Below are 26712 nucleotides of genomic sequence, written 5' to 3'. Positions count from 1 at the left end.
CAAGTGTCTACAGGAGTAAAAAAAGGTTGGACGGAAAATTAACCTTTTTGTTTCTAGCAAAGCAAGACATAGGTGGGTTTCCCAAAATCACCAAAGCACGAATCTTTGATCACTCGTCAACTCGGATCAATAAAGAATCAAAATGGAAGTTTGGTTGTCCACACAAGTGGGATAGGTCAACTGTTGTGGTTTCAAACAAAATGAACACATTCACTGCCTCGAGTCAACGACAAGTTCGTTCTTTTCGCCTTGTCACTCCCAAGTTTTTTGTCCTTGCATGTATTCTCTGTTGGTCAGTAGTAGTGACCCTGACATGTTTTCAACGGCAGACACGAATGACATTAATGGTTCAAGCCACCTCGAGTGAATGTCGAAGACCATCCAGCGACGACAAAATTCTTCTTTCCAAGATTGGTCTTTCGAAAGGAGATTGGTATCGAGTGTTGAATTATGACAAAACGAAGGATGAAGAATTCTTGGTGGAGAACGAAAAGACAGACTTTTCTGATAGTGGTTATGAGGATGACGATCAAGACAATGAATCCAAAGACAAAGACAAATTTGAACCAATGAATCGTCGAGAAAAACGTCAAACGAAAAGTGCATTGAAAAAACTCTCTCGCTTTGCCAAACATGTCATTCAATCAAAACCCAAACGATTCAATATAACAGGACCAACCAATGATTCTCTCATTTCAAGACAATATTTTGTGGGTCGTCATCATTCTGAATGTGTTGCATGTAAATTGGATTGCATGGGATATGGACCTGTTTTTAAATTTTGTAAAAAACGATATTATTTTTATGGTTGTCAAATGAAGGCACCTTGTTTTAGTGTTCAAGATGGAAGATCAGCAATTGAGATTGGTTTGGGAATTTGCATGAAAAGGAATGGTTGTGTATTGAGGGACACAGAAATTCCTTCGAAAAGAGGAAAATTGATTTTGAAAACAATCATCGACCAAGTGATTGAATATACTTCAGATTTAAACGAGGATGACTCTTTGAATATCTAAATTATGGTTAACAAGTTGAAATGTACATGCAAGTCAAAATTGTTGAGTGTTCTCCTCACAGAACGTTTGTGTGTTTTATGATTTAAGTAATCCAACGATTAAAATCGATTCAAGCAAATAGGATATTTCATGATACTCTAAACATTTACATGTTGAAATTTCTTGGAATTGTCAAATTGCCATTGTTCTCTGTAAAAGAATTCTTTTCAACAGAAGAAAGTTCTGATATTTCCTCTTTCTTTCGTTCTTCCTCTTCCTCCTCATGTGTTGGCTTAATCTTTGTAAACAATAAATAGAGAGCGACAATGACAACTGACAACACAGTCAATACAATACAAATAGTCATGAAACCAAACTCAGGTCTCTTCTCAGCATTGAATCTGTCAATTCCTTGAGATAATCCAAACACAACAAAGGTTGTGATAATGATGTAACATGAATACAAGAAACTCATCACTGCTGCCAATTCATTCACACCTGTTTGTTCATTCACTTCATCAGATAAAGTCGATTGAATGTAAGCAATTTGAGTGCAGTCACCAGCTGCATAAGAACCAGAGGTCAACACCATCGCTGGAACAATGCAAATCGCAAATATCAAATTATTGTTTGTGGTTTCATCAAAAGTGAGGAATGGGAAAATCCACATCAAATTCAAAAACAAAGCATCCATCAATATCCAAATGGTTGGTTTCTTGACCTTCTTGGCCAACAAGAACAATAATCCAGCTCCCAACAATTCTCCAAAATTTGAACCTCCCAACATGATTCCTGAATAACTTCCCTTTTTCAAAATCATTTTCGCATAAGCAGGAAGGAAGATATTTTCAATCAATCTGTGAAGAGTTTGAGGCAACACAAAACAAGGAATGAGCCAAATGTAATATCGATTGGCGAGAACAATCTTGGCTCCAATGAACATGCTCTTGAAATAATTCTTTACAGCAATTCCAACCCGTCTCAAAATTGCAAAACGTTCTCTTTGTGGAGATAGATCGAAATGATTTTCTGAAACACTATCATCATTCTCGGATTGTTCCTGAGTGTCACATTTTGAACTTATAAAGAATAAAAATACAGCACCTAATGTGAAGAATAATGGAATGTGACACAACGCATAGATGGATCCAAGTTTTTCAATGAAAACACTTGAGAGAAAAGCACCAATGGTTCCTGCAACTTCATAAATGATGTGAATACTCGCATTTAAGCGCTTTAAGGTTGAGGATTCAGAGTTTCCCAGAATAGAAGCTGGAATGACCTTTCGAACAACCTCAATGACTGAATTCATAAAGACGATAGTTTCCCAATTGCCACACAACAAAAAATCGCATTTCCCAAATAGCGATTAGAATATACTTCCTTAATACGACATTACTCACCTCCAATGTTAAACCCAATAAAAACATAAATTGGGAAAATAATCCACGGCGACCAATATCCTGCTTCGGTTAAGGTTCCTCCTGTCGTTGCCTCCAATACAATCATTGTTAAAATTAACAGAGAAAAGAATAAAAGAGCCATGCTGTACAATCGAGTGGCACGAACTTGTTTCAAAAAACCTTCCACTAAGGTTGAAGAAATGGATTGTGAAATTCCAAAAGTAATGGTCAATAAACTCAAAATGGTGGTTGCTCCCAAAGGATGATTTTCCAATCTTGTGAGAATGGTCAAACCAATCGCACCTGACAATGTCTCATATGAAAATTTGAAACACATTGTTCCCAATAAAAATAGTATCAAATTCGTGACTCGTTTGCGAAAGAATACACTTTTCGAAACTTTAGGAACTTGTTCTTCTTCCTTATTGTTGAAGGTTTCATTTCTTGTCATTGCTGGAGCAGTAAGATCCACATGAATGGCAGAAACGGACGCTGTCACTTCACAACAACTATTTTCAGATGAAGAAGAAGAAAAGGACACTTCATGATCGGTACTATCTCCTACTTTTGAATAAGAAGGGGCATCTTCTGCTGCTAAATGATGAGATTTATCCTTAGTAATCATTCCATTTGTTGTTGTTTTCGTTGATGTCGTTGTTGCAGCATGAGAATGTCTCAATGTATGTTCTGTGTGAAGGAGGGTCGGTAACACATTTTCATTGAACACATCCAACACATCATCCAAGTGATCTAAAATCGTATCCTCATGATGATGACGACTTGCTTTCTGTGGTGGTTTCGTGTGTTGAGACGATTGTGTAGAATCCTCATGAGAAAGTGATGGCAGCTGTTCTTGGTTGCTCCTCTCTTCCGACACTTGAATGAGTGGCTCCTCTTGAGGAATATTATTCATCATGATGAATTGGTTGTTCTTCTTCTCGGTGTTTGGTTTCACTTCCGAATGGTCATTACGATCGGAATCATCATCACAGTCATGTTGTTCTTCTCCGTTATTTTCTTCACATTCATCATCGTCGTGAGTTTCCACCATATAATATCGCTTGGAATGTTTCTTTCGGGATTTTCGGTTGGAAGAATGGAGAGAGAGTTGGGTTTGAGAGGTGTTGGTTTCGGATGAGGAAGACGAGGATGTGAGTGCTTGTTCCATGTGTGAGGGTGGTTCTTCTCGGAGATGATGGTGTCGTGGGTTCTCTTCATGATGAGAGTATGATGAGGTGTGATCCATTCTTATTTGTTTGTCTTTCTCATGGTCGAGTGCCGAATCTAAATAACGATTACCCTTCGTCATTTGGAGTTTATATGTAGTCCTCAGTAGAAATGAAGGATTGGGAATCCTTTTCGTTCACTTTTTCAAACTTGAAGTTGTCTTAATCCCCTTGTCTGATGGTGACGGCGTTATTCGAGGTCTAGACCTTGGAGCTGATCGCCCGAGAGAGACATTGTAGATTTATTTGAATCGATCGTGTGGTGGTCACTACTTACTGGTAGTCATACCACACCCAATATAAATCCAACTCTCCTCACATATCAGGAGAATACAAAAGGAATATTAATTATACATGGACTGCAACTGAGGACTCTTCTTTTGGAGCGAGCTGTTCAACTGAGTTAACTCGACTTGAATCATTGATTGGATTTTCAGAAAATTCCTTCGTTTCAGCTTCTTTTTGTTGTTGCTCTTCTTCTTCTTCCTTGGAAGGTTTAACTTTAGCAAAGAGTAAATAAATAGTGGAAATTATCACAGACAACACAGTCAATACAATACAAATAGTCATGAAACCAAACTCAGGTCTCTTCTCAGCATTGAATCTGTCAATTCCTTGAGATAATCCAAACACAACAAAGGTTGTGATAATGATGTAACATGAATACAAGAAACTCATCACTGCTGCCAATTCATTCACACCTGTTTGTTCATTCACTTCATCAGATAAAGTCGATTGAATGTAAGCAATTTGAGTGCAGTCACCAGCTGCATAAGAACCAGAGGTCAACACCATCGCTGGAACAATGCAAATCGCAAATATCAAATTATTGTTTGTGGTTTCATCAAAAGTGAGGAATGGGAAAATCCACATCAAATTCAAAAACAAAGCATCCATCAATATCCAAATGGTTGGTTTCTTGACCTTCTTGGCCAACAAGAACAATAATCCAGCTCCCAACAATTCTCCAAAATTTGAACCTCCCAACATGATTCCTGAATAACTTCCCTTTTTCAAAATCATTTTCGCATAAGCAGGAAGGAAGATATTTTCAATCAATCTGTGAAGAGTTTGAGGCAACACAAAACAAGGAATGAGCCAAATGTAATATCGATTGGCGAGAACAATCTTGGCTCCAATGAACATGCTCTTGAAATAATTCTTTACAATAACTCCAACACGAACCATAAAAGATTTGACTCTTTGAGACCATGTTGGTCGAGGAGAAGTGAGGCCTGACATATCCGTTGCTGAGGCTGAGGGGTTGACTGTTTCTGTTTGATCCTCTGATTGTTGCAGACCCTTAACACTGATGAAGAAGAGGAACACTGCACCAACAGTGAAAAATAGAGGCATGTGACAGAGTGCATAAATAGATCCAAGTTTTTCAATGAACACACTAGAAAGGAAAGCACCCACAGTACCTGCACACTCGTAGATAATGTGAATACTTGCGTTCAATCTTTTAAGGGTCACAGATTTGGAGTTGCCGAGAATGGATGCTGGAATAATCTTTCTTACAACCTCAATGACTAATGAGAATAGCAGAATACGTCAATCATTAAATAAACAGGATATTAAATTGTTACAATACTCACCTCCAATGCTAAATCCAATAAAAACATAAATTGGGAAAATAATCCACGGCGACCAATATCCTGCTTCGGTTAAGGTTCCTCCTGTCGTTGCCTCCAATACAATCATTGTTAAAATTAACAGAGAAAAGAATAAAAGAGCCATGCTGTACAATCGAGTGGCACGAACTTGTTTCAAAAAACCTTCCACTAAGGTTGAAGAAATGGATTGTGAAATTCCAAAAGTAATGGTCAATAAACTCAAAATGGTGGTTGCTCCCAAAGGATGATTTTCCAATCTTGTGAGAATGGTCAAACCAATCGCACCTGACAATGTCTCATATGAAAATTTGAAACACATTGTTCCCAAGAAGAAGAGAATTAAATTAATTATTCTCTTTCTGAGAAGTGCCTTAGCAGCTGCAGATTTAGGTCCTTTCTCAGAAGTAGTGGCAACTTCTCCTTCTGCAGTTACTTTGAGATCATTAAACGACGATTCCAACTTGTTGTCTAACATGGACACTTCTGAAGTAGTTGTCGAAGAGGGTGGAAATGTCGTATTTTGATCAATGACAAGATCCGCATTATCGCAAACTTTTGATTGAGAGGGAGCATCTTCGAGTGCTGGTGTTTGGTGATGGTGTGCTTTTTGTTGGTGATCATGTGAACGTCTTAAATGGTGTTCAGTCATCAGAACACTTGATAAAACGTTTTCGTTGTGACTAATGTCCAATACATCGTCCAATCGGTCGAGAATGGTTTCTCCACGATGGAGATGAGATGGCTCCGGATGGTGTGTTGAGGTACCGTGGTGTCCCGAATGATGATGGTTATGACGAAGATCAGAAGGAGCTTGGTGAGGCTCATCATTGCGTGATGATGAATGAATAGTGGATGCAATACGTTCAGCTCTTTCTTGAGTCTCCAAAGGAGCTGATTCATCCATTTCAATGGATTCAGACGAGAGGGTCCTTGAGGGAGTTGCAGCTAACCCATTGTCTTCTATTTGGTTGTTGTTGATATTCATGTTGCTGTGATTCTCGAGGTTAGACTCTGGCTGATCTGCAGAAGAGAGTCCTACATACTCTTCTCTCGAATGCAGTGGTTGCATCTTATTTTCGTAAGTTTCCTTATCAAAAAAGACAAAGATGGTATTTTGGGACAATCAGTAAACTCTCAATAAAGAGAAAGGATATGGTTGTTGGATGATGAACTCAACGCCACGAGTAGTGCAGAGCAAACCACAGACAGCACGTGTTTTCAATTCTTTTCAGATCTTTATTCTCTCATTGAGTTTCAAATAATTTGAATGTATGCAATTGTAGCAACTCTTAAACCGAGTCTCATCGTAGGTTAGGATATAGTAGTTTCGATCTCAAATTTTTGGTCCCCACTCGGTAAAAGTACAATCCACTCGGACCTTGCCTCGATATGAGAGACTTGAGAGACTGGGTACCTGCCTAGAGAAGAGGAGCTGGAAATTCCTTGTTCATAACAAAGGGTACCTGCCTAGAGGAGAGGATCTAGCTCCTCGACCTAGGTCATACCAAAATCAATGAATGTTCATGAACCCAATTCATAGAATTTCTAAGAGAAAAAAGAATAAGAGCTTTAAATTTCCGAAGTGATTGTCGTAAAATTTACAGTTTCCGAACGAACGAACGGGTTGCATCATTGAATCACGTTAAGGTTCGTGTGGATGTTGAGGCTGAAATTAGTTTCTTCAACAGATGATTCAAATGCCATCTGGCTTTGAAGCGTGCTGCTAGGATCCAATGGCATCATCACGAAATTTATTGAGGAATAGATCTATTCTTCGTTTTATTCGATTGAAATACACCATGCATCGAACTTCCATCATTTTTTTTCTTCTTGAATTCTCTCACCAATTACAATTCATCCTTCTTAGTGGTTTGTCCTGGAGCTGCACTAAATAATGGATGTGCCTTCAATTCTTCTTCAGTGGCATTGTCTTCCTCTTCCTCTTCTTCTTCTTGTCCTTGTTGGTCATCCATCACTTCAGTGTCTTCATTGGTGGTATTCTCTTCTTGTGAGTCAGCATTTTGGTGTTCATCTCCTCCACCATTGGTGGTCACAACTTCTTCATCAATGAAATCTGATTTGATGACCTTTCCTAATTGTTTCAATTCTGCCTCAATGGTTGGATCTTCAAAGAAGAATTCTACTCGATAAATATAGACCTTCTTGAGTGAAGTATTCTTTTTCACAGTGTCAATAATGACACGAATTCCATCACCAGTGAGTCCAACATTTGAGAGATCAATCTTGGAAAGGAATGGATAGGAGCCACCTGGAGTAACAAGTTCAGACAAGACATTCATAATGGTTTTCACACCGCTGTCACCAATTCGATTGTCACTCAAATCAATCTTTCGAATACTCTTATTGTTTTTGATGAGTTTGAGAAGTGGATCCACAAACTCCTTTCCTTTCAATCCCATTTCATTAATGTTCAGCAGCTGAATAGTGCTCTTTTCAACAGCTTCCATAAATACAGAGAATGCATTGGATGTAACCTTGTCATTTTCACTGATATCCAATGAAACGAGTTGAGTGGGATGATCGGTAATGAATTTTGACAAGTGCACTAAACCTTCTTCTCCGAGACCAACTTTCTTCAACATGAGATCTGTAATTGTTGGAATTGCTCGAGCCACCTGTGTCACAATCTTCACACCTTCATCACCAATATTGTTGTGTAAAATGACAATCTTTGAAAGAGGTGGAATGGTCATCTTGTTGGAATCCAAAGCCTGTTGACCACTCAACAAGACTGGACTGAAAATCAATCTCAAACAATTCGATCCTTCAAGATTATTATTATACAAGTACAACTTTTTCACAACACTGCCCTTCTTAAAGATCAACTTGCTCAAAATCAAACAACTATCATCCGTAATATTATTCGAAGTAATTCCAATCACTTCGAGTTGAGATGAATTGCTGTCTTGTTTCAAAAATCCGTTCTCCACCAAAATTGCTAACATTTCCGAATCCAACATGTTGGGATTCTCCTTCTCAGGTCCATTCTTATTAAAAACTACTCTCTTCAAATTTCTAGCCTTTCGACTACTCAACAATTGAGCCAATTCTTGAACTTTCTTTGGATCATCGAATGGGATTTTTCTAATAAATAAATCCGATTGGTGTTCCAATGGAGAAGATCCTCCACTCGATAATCTTTTGACCAGTTCGGAGAGAGGAATATTTTCATTTTCTAGATCTTCTTCAACGCCATATTCTTGTTGTGTGGGTTGGCCACCACCAGCACGGAAAGATTCAGCTCCGAATTGAATGCTCGATTGTTGTTCGACTTGTGGAGCTGAAGCTGGTGATGAGGTGGATGCGAGTTGAGCATGGATCGATGGGATGGAGAGGTAGGCAATAACGGCAAGGAGGAGGAAGAGACTTGCCGAGAGGGATGTGTGGGATTCCCGACGTGTCAAAGATCTTCGGAATTGAAACATTTTTTTTTGATTGGTGACTCTTGATGGTGGCAGAGGTTTCGAAGAGTTGAGAAAAAGGGTTTTTGGAGAGAACAAAATAGTTGGGATGCTTGATAATAAAAAGTGTTTGGGAGAAAACTAATCTGTATTTCATTAAATCATTTACTGATGACAGGGTGGTGACAGGGAGCGATACTGGGAAAGAAGAACTAAAATGGAAAAACACCAATTATATCTTTCATATTACTGAAATTGTTACAAGAGTATGTAATGGCTGATATTTACTATATTTTCAACAAATTGTGTTTTATTAATGTTGATATTTCACACGGCATGGGGAAGAAAGAATGGGAATCTATATCGATTCAATACGTCCCTCAAACATGCAACACAAAATCTTGATGTGTTCGATCGACAGGAAGAGTGATTGAAAAGTCTTGTTTCGTTTCTTGGAGTGTGGCTTTCAAAATTCAAAATGCTTGCCGAATCATCCGTTTGTGTAATCAAGTCTTCGAACTGTTTGTCTTTGGTCACAACATTGAAGACGATGGAAAATTGTGCAGAGAATTGTCCCATCTTTTCGGTTCTTGAAATTGGGATGGTATAAAAATCTGGGTGTAGATAACACAAAATAGTCTCAGATGTTTGGGTGGTTGGAGAGGATGAGTCACAAGAACTGTTTGTTGATGAGGAGGTTCCTTCTTTGCTGTCATTTGTATTGACAAGCAAGTTACCCGTCACGTATGTCGTCTTGTGATCAGTTACATCTATTCGATCCTTGAGCCGTAATGACGCGGTAAATCTAACATGTTGTATTTTCCTTGCGAACCATATGGCAATCACAAAAAGATAAAGTAAGAGTATTGTAAGCCATAAAGAAAATAAGAGATTTTGAATGATGATGATGATCGCGCTGTGACTGCTACTTGTCACAGTAAACGAGTTTAGAAACCAGTTTTCTTGGCAAATCGTCATTCTAGGTTGTAGATTGTTGTGTGGCAGAAGCTGGCAGTGACTAAGCATTGATAATAGAAAATGCATTTTCTTTTCTATGTTTGCGGTACTTTACCAATTTAAAACAAATTTTGCTCGCGTACTGTCCAGATATAGAAGTTCAGGATAACTTTTACATGGAGGAACTGTGAAGTCAGAAGACGAAAACCGGCAAGAAACAACTACAAAAAATGGAGGTGCCCTTTTCAATTGCAATGGTCATGAAGAAAAATGGGAGTGACAGGTCGACTCCTTCTAGTAACTGCTATTCAAACATAGACAAATGATCACCTACTCTCACCTTCCTTATCATTTGTTTGAGGAAATTTGAAACAATTTAAATGATGCTTCAGGTAGATCATTTCATCTCGTTGATGTTTGTATAGTTGCTCAGGATCTAGGTCAGGACTAATTGTGCGTCCAGTGTAGGATGGTATTTTTGAAAGAGTTGGTGATTTGGTGTTGGATTTTCGGAAGGATAGCCGGGAGATCTTCTGTGGTTCATTAAGGATCGCTTTAGGTAGAGAATTTTCAATTTCGAGTAAACTGATTGAGAGTTTCTTAGTGAGAGTTGGTGGATGAACGTCAGTGGTCTCTTGACTTGTTGTTGTGACGAGAGGAGGTTCGTCATCGATAAACAACACTAGACTGCTTTTTCTCTCATTATTTGTCGTTGAATGATGATGGGAAGAGGACTCTTCTGATGATTGTTCGCTTGATGACTGGTTTTTTATGATCAAATGCTCATCTTCTTCTGTTCTTTCTCTTGCCAACATGATGTTTGGCTGGAAATAATCGAAATCTAGAGGTGAAAAGATCCAACCCGATTGCAACTGTTGCAAAATTACATTCAAAGACCAAACCAAGAAGGAAAGAAACGAAAGAAGCATTCCAAATAGTGAATATTGTGTTTGTTTTTCTTCTCGTGTTGGACCTCGTTCGGAGGCTTCTTGGCTGTCTCTTGTCATTATTTTGATGTGCTCTTGTTGTTGTGATTCAGGGCAATGTTGTTGTGATCCTCGAAAGGAACTGGTTTGTCCAGAAACATCAATATCATAGTTTCCTCCTTGTTTCTCTTCGGTCTGTTGTGGTGATGAAAAATCACATGAATCTGATGATGAATTACCATGATTTGTTTCAAAAAGGATTTTGGGTGATAAAGAAGAGAAAATGTTTGTCGAATCAATTGAAGCAAGTATTATATCATCACTTGGTGTTGTTTCGCAAGTGCTTCCATCCGTGATACTCCTCCGAATCAAACTCGTATCGTTTTCATTGTGGTCTCGACTCATCATGTCGAAAGTTGTTGTTGTTGTACAAGTACTCTTTCTGAGTTGGTGTTCTCTAATGCTGAGAGAGGCTAATTGCGTTTTTAATTACTACGACCAACAAGTACAACAAAAGTTGTTGTAATTGTCGTTGTTGTTGGGGCGAAATTGTTTTTATTTGAATAAACAATAATGTACGGAACAAGCACTTGTTGTAAATTTTCAACTTTTCCAATAAATTCCGCAGTTCAGGTTTTTTAAATTTGGATAAAGTTGTATTGGAAAGGTATTTTGAACTTCCAAAAACTGTCAACGCACTTTTCGAATCGTGTCGAAACGAGAGTGTCGAGTGATGTCATGCATCCTTATTCCAACCACTGGTGATTTAATCATTTGAGGAGAAAAGCATGCTGGTCTATTGAGAGTTGACTAATTTCAACAGACAACAACAACCTTCTCTTCCTTTCCATTCATGTAGTTCTTCTCAACACTCAACACTGTATCAACACACGGATACCCTCATTCGTACATTGATTTCAGCTTCAAGTGAAACTCGGGATTCGCACTCTTTACAGATCTTTCATGAAATTTCATAAGAATGAACGTGTTCAAAGAGATAAATTCTATTCAAGGAAAGGTGAATTGAGAGAGAATGCGCTTCAGGTGATCGATATTTTCACGATCATCATCATCTCGGCGAGGGCTTTTGAAGCAATGACGATGACGATTGGTGATTGCAATGTCGTCATTGTTGTTGTGTTGTGCATGCGCTTCTTGATCGATGAGTTTTTGGGTGTACCACGGTGGAGAAAGGTTTGAATTGAAAAAAGTGTCACTACTCAACACATCATGACATTCTTCATCATCGCATGTAGTATTGAAATGATGTTCTTCAACATGGTCTTCATGTTGTTCGCTAATATCATCAAAGGTGGTCAATTGATTCGTTTGTTGAACGGCAACGAATATCCACTTCAACAATTTCCACACACTTAGAGCTATTTGAACGATCATTCGAATGATACATGCTAGTCCATCACTGCAACAATTTGAACGAACAGCAAGATGAGGCATTTTGTTTGTCTTTTAACAATGTGTGGATTTCTTTTGGGAAAGTTGGAGAGTGAACAAAGTTGGAGCAGAGAGTGGAAGGATATTGGCAAATAACAGAAACACGTTGTTTGTTGTCAATAGAACGTTGGAGAGTGGAAAGTTTTATCTATGGCAATAACCGTTTAATTTTAGACAGAACAGTTCGATAGACGTCTGTTTTGAAAAGAGAGAAAGCAACTTTGGAAAGGGAGTGATGCAACGAACGAGAGAGAAAAGGTCGTTTGCTCTTATTTGACGGAACAGCTATGCATCCAATGGACAGGAAGTGCTACTACAACGAACTGGTTGAAATGCACAATGAAAATTCTCACCAACTGTAAGGTCGTTGAGTTGTTGTTTTTTAGAGTGGTTTGCTTTGATTGATGTGACATTTCCGTCCATCGTTTCACAATTTGGACAAAAATTTGATCCTAATATGGACGGTGACTGAGAACATTCGGTGTGAGGAACAGATGCAGAATGGTATGAACTTCAGGTTGGTTGTTGTCTTTAGAAAGCATCCATTGTAACAAACATGATTGTAAGAGTTACTGTTTATGAAAAGGGAATTATTTCGTCATGCTTCCAAACATTGTCCTTCATGCGCATGTTTCATCATGTGCGTCAAGCAATTGTTTGGTTGAGAAGAGTCTCCTTTTTGCACCTATTTTTTTCCATTTATGGCGATGTCATCCAAATTCCAAACTTGACCGAAAACACGTGGTGGTTGTAAAGAAGTGGATCCCTCTCGGCCTGTCTATGCCATTTGCTGGAATCCTCATCACTGGCAAGGATCCACAGCTTCTCGAATCGAAGGAAACGAATAGGACCACAATCGCATCAACTCTTCCTGTGTGGGTTTGTTACGGGAAAGACCTTTACGGATAAGAGGCACTTGAGGAGGATTCACTTCAGAACATTCTGAAACAAATGTATTCTGTTGTTGCTGAGTTGGTTGACTACTCATCTCCTCATTCCTTACTTGTTCTTCATTATGATTATTATTATTCAATATTCTTTGGTCAGAATCAGACAAGAAATCAAAAGCCTTCTCCATCTCTCCAATTAGAGAAGAAGAAGAACACATATTGGGAGAGGAATTGGGAGAGGAACAACTGAGTCTAAGTCCGCTCTTATTCAATGGAAAATCTTCATGTAAGGAAAATTCCGAAGTTACTGCAGGATCATTCATCGATTCGAATACTTGCTGAAGGAAGGAAGTCCAGAAAGAGAACAGACTGGAAATCACTGAGCTCATGTTCATGGAGGTTGTTGTTGAATTCATAGAACGGTCAAAGATTTGAGAGTCGAATCGTTTAGGTAGATTTGAGAGCAGTAGGTTACTGTAATGGTCAACTGACAAAATTTTGAGTGACTGTTGAAAAGTTTAGAATGTAGGGAGGGAGGTGTGTGGTTGTTTTTTTTGTGGTGGTTTTTGTCAGGTGGTGGACTTGACAATTCCAAGATCATAAAAGAAAACCTAGTTTTGGAGAAGGAGTTATCCATTTTGGGTAAGAGGGTGTCCTCAGAGCGGATTCGAAGAGGTACCTTTCATCGCACTTCAAGTTGTTGAATGAATAATAAATGTTCGATCTTGGCATTTTGATTTGGAGAGACCATTATTGAGAGAAGAAAAGGACAAACACGTGTCGGATCGCTTCGAATAAGTTGAAGTCCTCTTTGAGGATTTTATTAAAGTAAAAGATGCATGGAATATTCTTCTTTGTGTTGAATCAAATCCAAGATTGGTTCGCAAGTTTGAAATCTATAACAAGAAAACAATAAAAAGGTTTTTGGTGATGCTACTTGTCAAAAAAGGATGTCATTGCGTATGTTATTATTGTGAATAAATTCATGGTCACACATACAGGTGCGCAGTCGTGAATATTTCTTTCACAGACAATATGTGCTTTAATTGAAAGAAGAAGACCCCCAAATGGTTAATTAATAGATTTTCGTAATGAATTTTCCAACCTAGTTGCATCTTCTGTCGACGTTGTGAGGAAGGTCAATTCTTTTACAGAATGTGAATTCTCATAAATCCAAGAAATGGTCACTTGTTGTGTGTCACACAAATTATTTCCACCACTATTACTCAAACTTGCTCGATTATTGTTGATCGATGACTGAGTCACTTTCACGTCCTTAATAATGTGCTTGGAAGTTTGTTTGTATCCTTTTCTAGTAAAATAAATATCCACTTTTGAATATAAAAAACTGTCATAGTTTTTGTGTAATACGAGAACATCATTGAATATGTATAATTCGCAATTTAAAAATTTTCCATCCACTCTACATTGAATAAATGGAGAATTGCTATTTTCTTGTGACCAGTAGTCAATAATAAATCGAGATGGTCGAATGAAACCTTTGAGTTTAAATTTGTGAACCATGTGAGAAGTGACTTGAATGCTTTCCACCTTAGTTTCTGCTTCATTGACGTAGATGGCAATGGATTTTATGAGTTCGAGAGCCTCAATGAGTTTTGGTCGTGTTGGATCAGTTTCGGGAGTGTGCTTGACGAGATCTTCTACAAGTAATCGATAACGAGCTGTTGTTGATGTTGTGTAATATGAATCACAGATCGTGATGTGAAAGATCTTTCGGTGAGTGAATTTGATTATTCACAAAGTTACTTACGAATTCTCTGGATGGGTGTTACTAAATAACTTTCCATATTTGTAATTCTCTCTCCTTGCTGTTTCAACAATTGCTTGATTGAATCTAATAATTTACAAAGCTTCTTATTCTTTTTCTTTTCTTCAGAAAAAGTGGCAGCAGCCTTCTTATAACCTGCAATATAACTCGAATATAATTTAAAAGAGTGAGCATAAGTGTTGAGTAATTCTCCCAAACTGGATTGAACTTGCTGTTGTTGATGTGAATCCAAGTTTCGAATCATGCTCTTTTCTTTTTCATAAATTTTTCTCAACTCTTCTAAAAAATTTTGATTTACATTATTCACAATTTCGACATCTTGGAAAATTATTTTCAAAATCTTGGGATCCACAATTTTCTTTTGTTCGATTTGCTTTTTGTAAACTCCTGTTAAAATGATTAAACCTTTCACATAATATTCTTCGGTAGTCAAAATTTCGGACAAGATATTCTTTCGTTTCTCATTCATCTTTTTCATTTCATCAAGTTTCAATTCTTCTTCATCTTGTGGTTGACCAATCAAGTCAACCTTATCTTCCAAGGATGGTGACACACAGGTGGCTGGCATGAAATCATCTCTAAAACCCTCTTGTCTGGCACGATCTTGTTCATCATGATTTTCTTCTTCTTCGTCATATTCTTCGTCACTCACCACATCGGTCCAAGTCCAAGCACTTTCTTCTTCTGCCAAATCGAACTCTTCACTGTTGGTAGTGTGACTGGAATCTGTTGGTTCTTCAACAACAATTGTTGGGGTATGCTTCTTTGTTAACACAGATGACACAGTTTTGTAAACTTGACAGAATTCTTCTTGATTGACAGACAACTCAATGGAATCTCTCTTTGAATCGACCTGTTGATTGACTTGTAGATGTGTTTCAACAGGCTGTGATGGAGTAGTATTCATTGTGGTCTTGGAAGGTGACGACTTTGCAACATTGGGATGATCCACAATTTCCCAATCCTCTTCTATTGATATTTCAACACTTGGTTCCACAGAGGGAGTATTTATGTCAACAGAAATCCTGCGATCAGAAATTAATTGTTGATCATGTGTTTGTTGTGACATGGAAGATGAATGATCCGATGATTGAATTTGTTCTCCACGAATTTCGGTCAAGTAATCAAACAATGAAATTTTCTCCTTGTCATCGACAGCAGCGTTGGCAGGATTGTCATCTTGTTGAAGAATGTCTAGTAAATTTCGATCGGATTTGTTTGTTTTCGATGATTCTTCTTCTTTCTTTGGTTTTTTACTTTTGAACAGAGAGGATGATGAAGATAGGATAAATTTGTAGAAAAAGCCTCCACCTAGAAGTAGAAACACCAAAGACGCAAACAGTTTGAGAATTTGATTTAGGATCATTTTTTTGTTTGTATCTCCTAATTTGATGTTTGACAACCAAGCCCCACTGATATTCATGATTTTTTCGTTTATTGTTTAACTGTCTGGAAACTTTGTTTTCTCTTCATAAAATTATTAATGGCAGTATTGAGACATGAAAGAATACGTGCTTTTTCGTTGGGTTTGGTTGTGACATATTCCACACAGAATTTGCGAGAAATGGCTGAAATTTGGAATCGTGTGTCGTTTTGTGAGCCAAAATTCATGGGATGGATGGTGATGTCTCCTAAATCGAGTACAAACCGAGCTTCATATCTGTCCTTCTTGGACTGTTCCATAATGCCCATAACATCCACACTTTCTGTAAAAGTATCACTCGAAATACCTCCAGCTCCTTCAGATGCAATTGTCAAAGAAGTGTTTATGCTTGAAGAAGATAATTCACTTGTGGAAGCACTTTGAGTAGTAGTGGTGGAAGAAGAGGCGGTCGCATTATTTGTATGATGAACAATATGTGGTTGCGATTGAGATTTCACAGAAAGTTTTCTCTTCATGCGAGACATCTTACTTTTATGCTCACCATTGTCATCCTTATTGTGTGAATGTTCACCACCAGATGACTCTTTTTCTCTCACAGCATGAATAAAAATGTCATTAAACAAAAATACGACACATTCTTCGTTTTGAACAGCCTCATAGTTGGCAAAGAGCTTATCAAATTCACAAATGTATCGACGTTGAGGTTGAATGAGGTCTGAAACTCCTGATAAACGATCAGAAATGCTCTTCATACGGTAAAAGTATTGTCTCTCACGAATCTTATTGTTAAGGAATGTCGCGACCTCTTCAGTGATGGAGATGGCACTCACGAGATCCTGAAAATCGGGATGTTTTGGATCACGAGTATGTTTAAGCAACCCTTTCAATAAGAGAATATATCTTGGAATTCGCTGAATTGGTTTGATTAAAAAGCTTTGAAGTTGTTCTCCTTTTGAAAATGGATCCTTTCTACGAATATAGAGGAAGTTACGGAATCGAGGGCTGTCCTTGTATTTTGAGAAGGCCTCAATGGCCATTTCATATTTTGTGGAGAAGCTGGTGTAGAGCTTGAACGTTTGATGAAGCTTGATGAAAATATCGGCAATCTTTTGATCCTTACGCCACTCATTGACACGCTCTTCCAAATCTGTCACTAAAATTTTGTGTAAATTGTAAATGCCCAAAAGGCCATTAAATATGGTGGATCTATCTTCTTCACTTAGAACATTTGGAACATATTTAAGTAATGGATAATAGTAGAGTTCAATAATTTTGGCAATAGATGTGACATAGGCTCTTTCTGTGTCGAGGATTTCCTTTGCAAGATTTTCTCTTTCCAAATTGTCCTTTTCATTTTCGATTTGTTTGTTATCTTCTTTGTTTTCTTCTTCTGCCTTGGGATCTTTTGACTCTGTTGGTTTTTCTTCAGATTTTGTGTCATCAGCTTTGGACTCACTATCCTCAGGTAAATTAGGGCTCTCTACATTCTCAATCTCGTCAAGTATATCCATAGTGGAAGGAGAGGTGACTCCTTTCTTTCCAATCATGAAGCTTGAGAAACCAAAGTTTGACAATTCCTCATCGCTATCAGCAGAATCGGTGTCATCATCATGCTTACTGTCGCCATGTTGAACATGATCGATTGCTGATTTAATCAGTAAACCACATTTACCAGACGACGCTGAACTGGCACCGCTAATTCTCATATTTTCGTTGAGTTTGATCTTGTTTTGTTCCAAATGAATCATGAGCAGTTCGTGCAGCATGTGGCAAATCACTTTCCTTTGCATTACGAAAGGATCTCTTGCAGATCGTTTCTTTAAGTCTTCTTTGTCTTCTTCAGTTAGATTTGTAGTTACATTGGCAGAGACAAGAGTAGAATCAATAATGGTAGAAAGTCCCTTACTTCTAAGTAATATCTGATTAAGCTTTGATTCATTTCCTTCGCTACCAATTTTGATAATAGAAATGTAAGGCTCCGACTCTCCATTCGCTCCAAATGTTGGTTTAATTCCGTTAGATTCAAACCACTCAAGAACATCGTCAAGTTTGGATTTCTCCTTCTTTTTCTTTCTTTGAAGAGAAATACTTTCTAATTTACCCAATGAATGCCAAACAGGTGTACCTGTTGAAGACGATGCTGTTTTACCAAAGTTTGGCTGGAATTTTGATTCGATTTGATTTCCTGTTAGAAGATAAATTTTAGGTTTGAGAGCTTTGTTCACTCGGTCCGAAGAATCTCTCACATTGTGTTTGGCTAAGAGCGAACATAGCAGGTTGAAAACTTCTTCAAATCCTCCATCATTTTCAGGCTTTTTGATCTTGTTTGTGACCAAATCGATCACTGAATAATAATATTGCAATTCTTCATTGTCAATCAAAATTTCTACATTCTTTTTTGTGAAAATTGCAACCGTCATTCGATCAGAAGGTCGAAGTTTGTAAAGAATTTGCAAAAATTTTAGGGCAACCTCGATGGCACAGCCAAGTCTGTTGTCAAAGGCTGTAAAATGAGAATAATCTTCAGATTTTTCGCTTTGCTTTAAGCTTTTAGTAGCGGGCTTGAAAACTGGGAGAGAAGGGCCGAAATCTTGACTTGACATGTGTTTGCTCACATCAATGAAGATATAGTGGTGGAAACCAGAATTTGGTTGAGCTTTAAACAAGTGTCCACTGGGCGAGAAAATGCAACCGTTATCTCTTGCTGGAAAACGTTCTGCTAACAAGGCAATATCTTCCAAATAATCAAGAGAGGTAGAATCTAAAACCTCATGAGAAACGTGTCTTTTACAGTACTCCAATGCTTGATTTGAATCATTAACGCTTTGGACACGACACAAATTGAACTGACGCAACTCGTCTGGTGGCATGCAAGCCTTTTTGCAAGGATCAACAAAACCACATAATTCCCAAAACTTGTCATGTTTAAGTTCATCCATATGTTCGCATTTCATTGACGAGTGTCTGCGTCCTGTAGCCATTAAACTCAATTCACCAGTGAATGGACATCCATTCGCTGCATCTTTTTCAGAGTCACTATAATCTGTGTCTATAATGAAGGAATCTTCTCTTCCATATCTTGGTGACAATTGTAGACCCCTTGGAGAAACCGAAGGTTGTCCACCATTTGAAGAAGTAATTGACAAAAGGTTTGATGAGGTACTTGTGCTCGATTGAGTGGTAGCATTTGGTGACTGAGACTTTGTACTTCCTTTAACACTGTCAGTTGTATTGGTTGCGGTTGAGCTCGTGATACTAATAACAGAATTGCCTCTTGGCACTCCTCCAATTCCGCTGTGAATGATATCGCTTCCTGTGTTCGTGTTCGACGAGGGAGGTCTTTTTGGAACTCCTCCAATTCCGCTGTGAATAATTGAAGAGGAAGATGGCTTGGATTCCTCAACAGTAAGATTTGGAATTTCTGAAATGGATGATTCTGATCCCATATTAGAAAGATAGGAACCAAAGGAACGAGATCTTGGTACGTTGGCCTCTGTTCCTGTCTTGTTGGCTGTAGCAGTATTATTTGGTGTGCTAAATTGTATCTTGTTTGCATCACTGTTTTTGGGAGTGATGAAATCTCCATGACTTGGGGATTTGTTCATGGAGCTAGATCTCTTGCTAGCAATAAAATCTCCATCCACAGACAATTTTGAAAGATCCGATGCTGAGCTATTGACTGATTCAATCGCTGCAATTCGTTTAGCATGTTCATGATGGCAAAGTGTTAGATATGTGTGACCACGTCCAAGAACTCTGCAATAGGATTCACAGGTGAATTTGGAACCGTTCTGACCAGGGAAAAATCGTAGAGTTCTCTCTTGATTTTGATAAATATATGGAATTTCAATGGCATTATTTTTGAGCAGCTTTGAATCTGTCACAAATATTGTGTTAATCATGTTAGTATGTTCAGTATCATGAAGCAATAATTCTTCTTGTTCTTTCAAGGAAAGTGATTCAAAATCAATTTGTCTACATTTTGGATCTACAGATCGTTTTGAAATCCAAAACGAATGTTTATCATGACCATATTCTTTTCTATTCATTTGTGAATTCACAATTTTCAAAAAAACAATTTCATATGTGTGTTTCGAACAATATCGTTAGTTACAGATATTGTAACAAACGCAATTCAAGAGCGGTAAAGGTTTTAAAAGGCATTAGCATTCATTTGTTACATGTCTGCAATTTCATTACTAATAAAACTAGTACTTACGTGCATATGGACAAGCAAGCAGGACATTTCTTTGTGCAAAAGTGCTTGCGTGGCTGGACATTAACATCCTCATCATTATAACACATACATTTTCCGTCATGTACGAATTTGTAAGGTTTTATCATTTTGCCACATAAATGCTTCAAGCCGACATCATTATATTTTGACTCAGCCTTAATTTCACAGTACCCACGATGAGAGCATGTTTTTGGACAAAAGTGAGCATTGCTGCACATGTGAAAATCGACGCCTCCATTTTCATTCTCAATAAACTCCTTGTACTGTTCTGAGGAATGATCGAATGAGCAATAACAAATGCATCCAGGTATTTGACACTTGTTTTGACATTTTCCATTTGGTTTTAAATCATTCAAATTTTTTAAACTTTCCATTCTAGAGATAGGTTTTTCAGGTGGTGTTGAAACATTTCCTGTTATGCTGTTGGAGCTCAAATTGCTGTGCTCCTTCTTGAGAACGACGGATCCTCCTGTGGAGGAACTGGGTAAAGATTTTGTTGTTGTGGATCCATGCTCTTGAATTTTGTGTTGTTGAATGGCTTCAAGCGAAATATTCAACTGAGGATGTTTTTGACTGGCTGCTGCAGATGAGAGTGACCCGGAAGATTTTGTATCTACCTTGTTTTGAGGTAATGATGTGTTGCTGGATGGTCGATTATTATTATTATTATTATTTACAGATTCTTCAGTACTGATGGATGTTGTCGTTCTTGTTGCTTGGCTATTTTGCTTTTGATCGAATTGATTGTTGAGGGTAGTAGTACCCTTGCTGCCAGCAGTCAACAATGAAGGAACGACAATATTTGTGGATGATTGCGGTTGTGAACTCTCTACAATCGTTGGACTATCAAACTGAGTTGCAAAATCATCATCAAAACTCGTCTCAAATTCGGGAACGCTCTTGACTTGAGAGATCAATGTAGAGCCAATAGAAACAAGAGGAGGAGGCATGAGTGAACCTGCCGAATTGCTGATGGTATTGGAAGCAGAGACGTTAGTACTGAAAGATGATGAGGAGCTTGTCGGTGTTGTCGTTACATGATGCATGATGTGATGAGTGTTATTATGATGAAGATGATGATCATGATGAGTGTTATTATGATGAGGCTGATGATGGAATGAATGAGATTCGTTTCCATCTCTCACTCTTCCGTTATTGTTGTTCATCGTTGTTGGTAGGTTGTTATTGGCATTGAGTGTTGATGATGGTTGTGCAGATGAGGTTGGTCTTGCTCTTGGATTAAATCCTCCACTACTGCTGCTGATGTTGCTGCTCGGTAATGAGGAAGTAACCAATAAAGAGGCATTTTGTTGTTGTTGTAGTTGATGATTCCAATTTTGGGAATTAGCAGAATAATTGTTGAGTCCAGTATTGTGAGTGGTTGTGGCCGGAGGAGCTACATCTGAGAGAAAGAAATCCAACAAATCACCATGGCTCATATTTGAAATTTTGTTTCCTAAATTATTGCTGGGAGGAGGTTGATTTCCATGATTCTTTGATGGTTTCATTGTGTTTTAGTGTTTTAACAATAATAATAAATTAATCACAATATAAATAATTATTTTGACCAATAAATATCACTCCGCGGTTGTTTTGGTGATATTTGTTTTTTGTAATGTCTAAACGTTGTAAAACTCTTAAAATTCGTAAGCCAATGTGATGATGATTGTGGTTGAGGAAGGAAAAATCAACGAAGACGACGAAGAAGCAACTCGTGTGTCTGTGAATGTTGTGAGTTGTGTTCTCACTCCCTCACTAAATTGCTTCTTGTTTTTTAGAATGTATTCCTTTCGAGATGGTTTTACCGAAATTTACTACGATTGACAGAAAGGTGACTTTTTGTGAAGGGACGTCAGCAATCAAACAGAGATTCGTTCCAATTCAAAAATTTTTTTAATCCTTCTGTTATCCTTAGAGTCTCGACCTCAGATTCAAAAAGAAGGTGAACAAAGTTGAAACAACAGTTCTCCTTGTCCAGCAAAACTGTGCATTTTCGCTGGTTAACGTTGCATTTCACTCACAATTTCTTTTAGCTGTATAGATATCTCATTAAATTTTTCATACTCTCGTTGTGAGCGCTGATAGTCGTTCAGAATTTTGTTGCAAGAATTGTATGCTCTCATTTGTCCATACACAATATTTCCCAAGCCTACAAATACAGCTGTTAAATTAAAAAACTTTGTTCCTTGTGACATATTCCTCCAATTTAAATAGGAAAAGAATAAAGATCCAAGAGCTCCTATCGTTGCGTCTAAACCAACAAAAAGCACACTTGTTTGTTGCTGTTCACATCGATTGAGGTCCATTTTGATGGACAGCATTTGTGACTCCAAAAGTCGATTCACTCTTCCAATATCAAGAAGGAGTTTGTTAAATATAACATCGTCAAATTCATCGACATGTTGAATAGCTTCATCAATAATGTCACCAATTTCTGCTTCACAATTTTCAAGAATTTTCTTATACACTATGATATTGTCATTGCAATATTCGGAATATTCTTTCAAGGAATGTGTGCTATTATACAAGCTCATGACTCCTCTCAAAATCACTACTCCCATGGCCAATTGAGCAGCCCTATTGTACACCTTACTGGCCTGTGTATCAAAATACTTCAAGACCTCCTCCTTAAGCTCGTCTAATTTTTCATTTTCTTTCAGATCGCTCACAGTATTTGTCAGATTTGTTAAACTCTGTTCATCAATACATCTTGTCATTCGGTCTGGAAACTTTTCTGCCTCTTTGAAACAATCCATCATTTTTCTTCGGTGTTCATCCATTGCAGCGTTACAGGCAGTTGTAATGTTCTGTGGCTCTGTATTTTTTGTTTGAATGAGAAGAGTTAAATTATTTTCCAGCATGGCACGAGCATTTGAATTGCTCGATGCTGAATCGGAGATGAAAGAATTTCTGAAAGTTTCAAACGAAACGCTCACGAGCCTTAGAATATCACTCATATATCTTGTTACATTGTGAACGCTCCAAAACGAACTTTTGCTCTTGTTTGATGATTCCGAAGATGTGCATGAATGGGGTTCTTCGAGCTTCTCCTTTAGCAGTCGCAATTTATCTCCGCAAGACATTTTTTTAAAGATCAATCAATTTGAATTGATTGATTGTACTCTCTATCAATTCTCTATCAATTGGTAATCCATATTGTCATGAATTCATGATGACATGTTCGAGTAGGAACATTGACAATCCTTATCATTCTTCTGCTTACTCTCTCATTCAATCATTAATAATTATGAAGAAAAAGTATTAAATTTTCGAAATCGAAAAAATGGCACCAACCTCATCATCGACTTCATCTTCTACATCCTCACTATCATTGTGGGAAAGCATTTTGAACGCCTTGAAGCAACACAAGGGTCTTGCAGCCGTTCTTGGTACCACCGCTGCTTCCGTTGTTGGATTTCTTCTCTACTCTGTATTCTCAAAGAATAAATCAACGAAAAAGTTGGCCGTTAGTATCAAGAACACTACCGCAGAGAAGAAGCCAACAAAAGAAGCGGCTATCACTGAGCCTGCAGAACCCGAATTTATCTTGTATGATGAGGCTGATGCGGTGCCTTCAACACAATCATGGAAGAATTATTCTCATAAAAAGATTGGAATCTCCTTCAAGATGCCAACGAGATACGAAGTTGAAGTTCATTCACAAGGACCAATCACTACCATTACACTCGTAGACACAAGTAATATGAATATGATGATGATGGGTGGAGATCCAAATGCAACCATGATCACCATCGAAGATGTTCCTCCAGAACTTGATATTAAACAATATTTAAAGAACAACATTTCTGCCCTTGCTCAAACTCAAGTACCATTCAAAGTTGAAGAAGAGAAGGATAACGTAAAGGTTAACGGTATTCCTGCTTGCCAAATGATCTCCGAATTGTCTGGACAACAAAAGGTGAAAATTTTCGCTGTTGCTTTCAAGAATCCACTCGATACAAGCAAAGTTTTCATGGTTCAACATATTTGTACTGATTTGAAGACATTCAGTACCAAGATTGAACAAACCAAGAATCTTATTCGTACAGTTAAACTTCAAAAAGCAGAATTGTACGGAAAAGTTTCATATAGAAATGATAAGCTTGGATATATTCTTCATTTACCAAGTACCAGTTTCTTGGCCACCGGAAATGCTAACGATCGCGCACTCTATCTCACCGGAAAGGATGTTCAAACTTATTTGTTTAACTATTCAAAGGATGAACTAATTGATAGAGAAATTGTTATCATTTCAAACGGATCTGTTGATTTTGAAACATTTCTTCAAGAACAAAAACAATCACATGCATCCAAGGATAAATATCACAATGTTGGACACATGAAGATTGGTACTTGCAATGGAGAAATTATTACATACTCAGCCAAATGTAATTCATATGTCGCAAGTGAGAAAGAAAAGGCAGATGTTCAACACGCCTATGATTTCATTGAAGTTTATTTCCAACGTGGATCAAATGTTTACACTATTTTAGGACGATCTTTGCCACAAGTTAGTGAAAAGTTTAATGTTGAATTTGTTACCATGATCAAGAAGATGAAATTCTTTGATGAGGTTGATCCTGCTGGTACTGAGCATTTAATTTATGAAAATACTGAATTCAATTTCAAGATTTCTCAACCTGTGAGCTTACAGTCCATTGTCAAAGAAAACAGCTCTGATAATCCAGTCGTGACACTTTTGACCCAAGGCGATGAAAGCAGTCTTCCTTTAGAAACAATGGTTACAATTGCCGAGCCAAATCAAATGATGCCTGTTTCAGACTTGGACAGTTTAGTTCAACTTGTTAAGGCAGAATTACAAATGGTTCAATTGTATTCTGGTGGTGCTCCAGTAGAAATTAAGAGGGATGAAATTATCAAGCTCAAAGACGGTAGCGATGCCTTCTCTATGGTTTATGTGATGGCTGATGGAATGACTGGAGAAAATTTAGTGATGCACCAAACTGGATTATTGTTGCCTTCTAAAAAGATTGTCTCTATTAAGAGTTACACTTATCAGCCAATGTATAATGAGAATGTCAAGCATCTATTCGATGAAATTCACTCATCATTCCGCAGCAAGTAAGAACACGGTATTAAAAGTTATTCCTTTGGGTGTTTTGTCGCACAAAGAATTCTCAGTTTTGGTCATGCGTGAATGGCTTGAAACAATCAATCTGTACATGCTTTTAGGAGATTTGGCAAGAGCACAATTTGATGAAATAGAATCCAACGAGACTTTTGTTGCGTAGTGTAAAAAGGAATTGTTGTTGTAAACAAGTCTTCGAGGACTCGGTTCAAAACAAGCAGATTATCCAAAATGGTGATCCTATTGTTGTAGCCGTCCAATCGCAATGCAGTCCTTCCTTGTTAGAACCACTTTTTTGGAGCATTCCCAAATCAAACTTCACATTGTGGTGAATATGAATGAACAAAGAAAATGTTCAAACGAAAGACGAAGAGCGAGGCCGTATCCACCACTTCCAACCTTCACTCACCAAAGACTCACCCATCAACAACAAGCAAAGGACAACCCACTTTTCAAACGGAAGACCTTGAAAAACGCTTCTCCTCTCTCACACACCTCATCTACAACACTCAAACCAAAGTACAGGATCTCGATGAACATGTGGCACCCTTCCTTGATGAACACGTTTCCTACGAAGATCCTTTCCAATTCGTTTCTGGAAAAAACACAGTCTTGACTCAACTCAAAGGTTGTCACTTGTCCATGTTCTTTGAATCCAAAATTGAACAACTTGATATTCAAATGAAAGAAAACCAAGAGGGAGGAAGAGTACTCATCGATGCCTGGATGAATATGAATCAGTTCAAATGGATCATTGGAACATTTCCCATTCGCACCATTCTGGTCTATGATTTTGTCATGATCAACGAAGGTTCTTCCTTTCTCATTACCAACCTTAAAGAAATGTGGAGTTTGGGAGATGTGATTGAACAGATACCATTCATTGGATGGTGTTTCAACCTGTTTCGACATGGAGGTGGATGGTTCTTTACCTTCTTCTTTTTCTTGTGTTCGGTGGTTATGAAATGGTTGCATGTCATGTTTCAGATAAATAATAGAAAGACAGGAAACGTGTGGAAAAAAGTAAAACAGTGGGCAAGTCCATCGCTCTCTGAGAAGTCGACTCCATCCAACAAGCCTGTAACACAATCTGCAGAGAAAGATCAAAGATGAACACGACGTCATCGTCGATGCAGTGAGTTTACAATTCAGTCATGATAAGTGAACAAGTTGGGTTGTGAAGATAAATATGAATGATTGTTAGTATTCTAAATGAATCTGAATAATTCGTCTTGTGTCGTCGCCCACATAATACTCCTTCTTGATGCATCTTGAGTTGCAATTTACAATTTTAATGATTCATTTTTCAACAACTACGAATCTTGT

The 26712-nt window shown here is 37.9% G+C and overlaps 11 protein-coding genes across 11 annotated transcripts; 3 read left to right on the top strand and 8 right to left on the bottom strand.

The window, feature by feature from the left end:
- Nucleotides 1-344: 344 nt before the first annotated feature.
- Nucleotides 345-1016, top strand: FDP41_006351 (uncharacterized protein; the record flags this gene model as incomplete). Its single annotated transcript, XM_044709977.1, has 1 exon — nucleotides 345-1016. One exon carries the CDS (start codon nucleotides 345-347, stop codon nucleotides 1014-1016), a length of 672 nt encoding a protein of 223 aa, XP_044559590.1.
- Nucleotides 1017-1161: 145 nt separating this feature from the next.
- On the bottom strand, nucleotides 1162-3707 carry FDP41_006350 (uncharacterized protein; the record flags this gene model as incomplete). The annotated part of the gene is made up of 2 exons (XM_044709976.1): nucleotides 1162-2297; nucleotides 2399-3707. 2 exons carry the CDS (start codon nucleotides 3705-3707, stop codon nucleotides 1162-1164), a joined length of 2445 nt encoding a protein of 814 aa, XP_044559589.1.
- A 265-nt stretch (nucleotides 3708-3972) lies between these two features.
- On the bottom strand, nucleotides 3973-6309 carry FDP41_006349 (uncharacterized protein; the record flags this gene model as incomplete). Its single annotated transcript, XM_044709974.1, has 2 exons — nucleotides 3973-5156; nucleotides 5223-6309. 2 exons carry the CDS (start codon nucleotides 6307-6309, stop codon nucleotides 3973-3975), a joined length of 2271 nt encoding a protein of 756 aa, XP_044559588.1.
- Nucleotides 6310-7087: 778 nt separating this feature from the next.
- FDP41_006348 (uncharacterized protein) lies at nucleotides 7088-8686 on the bottom strand (the record flags this gene model as incomplete). Its single annotated transcript, XM_044709973.1, has 1 exon — nucleotides 7088-8686. The coding sequence occupies one exon, from the start codon at nucleotides 8684-8686 to the stop codon at nucleotides 7088-7090; it is 1599 nt and encodes a 532-aa protein (XP_044559587.1).
- Nucleotides 8687-9945: 1259 nt separating this feature from the next.
- Nucleotides 9946-10953, bottom strand: FDP41_006347 (uncharacterized protein; the record flags this gene model as incomplete). Its single annotated transcript, XM_044709972.1, has 1 exon — nucleotides 9946-10953. The coding sequence occupies one exon, from the start codon at nucleotides 10951-10953 to the stop codon at nucleotides 9946-9948; it is 1008 nt and encodes a 335-aa protein (XP_044559586.1).
- A 1846-nt stretch (nucleotides 10954-12799) lies between these two features.
- On the bottom strand, nucleotides 12800-13210 carry FDP41_006346 (uncharacterized protein; the record flags this gene model as incomplete). Its single annotated transcript, XM_044709971.1, has 1 exon — nucleotides 12800-13210. One exon carries the CDS (start codon nucleotides 13208-13210, stop codon nucleotides 12800-12802), a length of 411 nt encoding a protein of 136 aa, XP_044559585.1.
- Nucleotides 13211-13958: 748 nt separating this feature from the next.
- FDP41_006345 (uncharacterized protein) lies at nucleotides 13959-16042 on the bottom strand (the record flags this gene model as incomplete). Its single annotated transcript, XM_044709970.1, has 2 exons — nucleotides 13959-14569; nucleotides 14659-16042. 2 exons carry the CDS (start codon nucleotides 16040-16042, stop codon nucleotides 13959-13961), a joined length of 1995 nt encoding a protein of 664 aa, XP_044559584.1.
- Nucleotides 16043-16110: 68 nt separating this feature from the next.
- FDP41_006344 (uncharacterized protein) lies at nucleotides 16111-21805 on the bottom strand (the record flags this gene model as incomplete). The annotated part of the gene is made up of 2 exons (XM_044709969.1): nucleotides 16111-20101; nucleotides 20280-21805. The coding sequence occupies 2 exons, from the start codon at nucleotides 21803-21805 to the stop codon at nucleotides 16111-16113; spliced, it is 5517 nt and encodes a 1838-aa protein (XP_044559583.1).
- A 492-nt stretch (nucleotides 21806-22297) lies between these two features.
- On the bottom strand, nucleotides 22298-23380 carry FDP41_006343 (uncharacterized protein; the record flags this gene model as incomplete). The annotated part of the gene is made up of 1 exon (XM_044709968.1): nucleotides 22298-23380. The coding sequence occupies one exon, from the start codon at nucleotides 23378-23380 to the stop codon at nucleotides 22298-22300; it is 1083 nt and encodes a 360-aa protein (XP_044559582.1).
- Nucleotides 23381-23580: 200 nt separating this feature from the next.
- FDP41_006342 (uncharacterized protein) lies at nucleotides 23581-25383 on the top strand (the record flags this gene model as incomplete). The annotated part of the gene is made up of 1 exon (XM_044709967.1): nucleotides 23581-25383. One exon carries the CDS (start codon nucleotides 23581-23583, stop codon nucleotides 25381-25383), a length of 1803 nt encoding a protein of 600 aa, XP_044559581.1.
- Nucleotides 25384-25737: 354 nt separating this feature from the next.
- Nucleotides 25738-26499, top strand: FDP41_006341 (uncharacterized protein; the record flags this gene model as incomplete). The annotated part of the gene is made up of 1 exon (XM_044709966.1): nucleotides 25738-26499. One exon carries the CDS (start codon nucleotides 25738-25740, stop codon nucleotides 26497-26499), a length of 762 nt encoding a protein of 253 aa, XP_044559580.1.
- Nucleotides 26500-26712: the final 213 nt, after the last annotated feature.

The sequence above is a fragment of the Naegleria fowleri genome (assembly GCF_008403515.1).
Source record: "Naegleria fowleri strain ATCC 30894 chromosome Unknown tig51, whole genome shotgun sequence".
NCBI classification, from domain to species: domain Eukaryota; phylum Heterolobosea; class Eutetramitea; order Acrasida; family Naegleriidae; genus Naegleria; species Naegleria fowleri.
The sequence above is the reverse complement of the archived record's forward strand: the minus strand, read 5'-3'. Positions and strand labels throughout refer to the sequence as shown.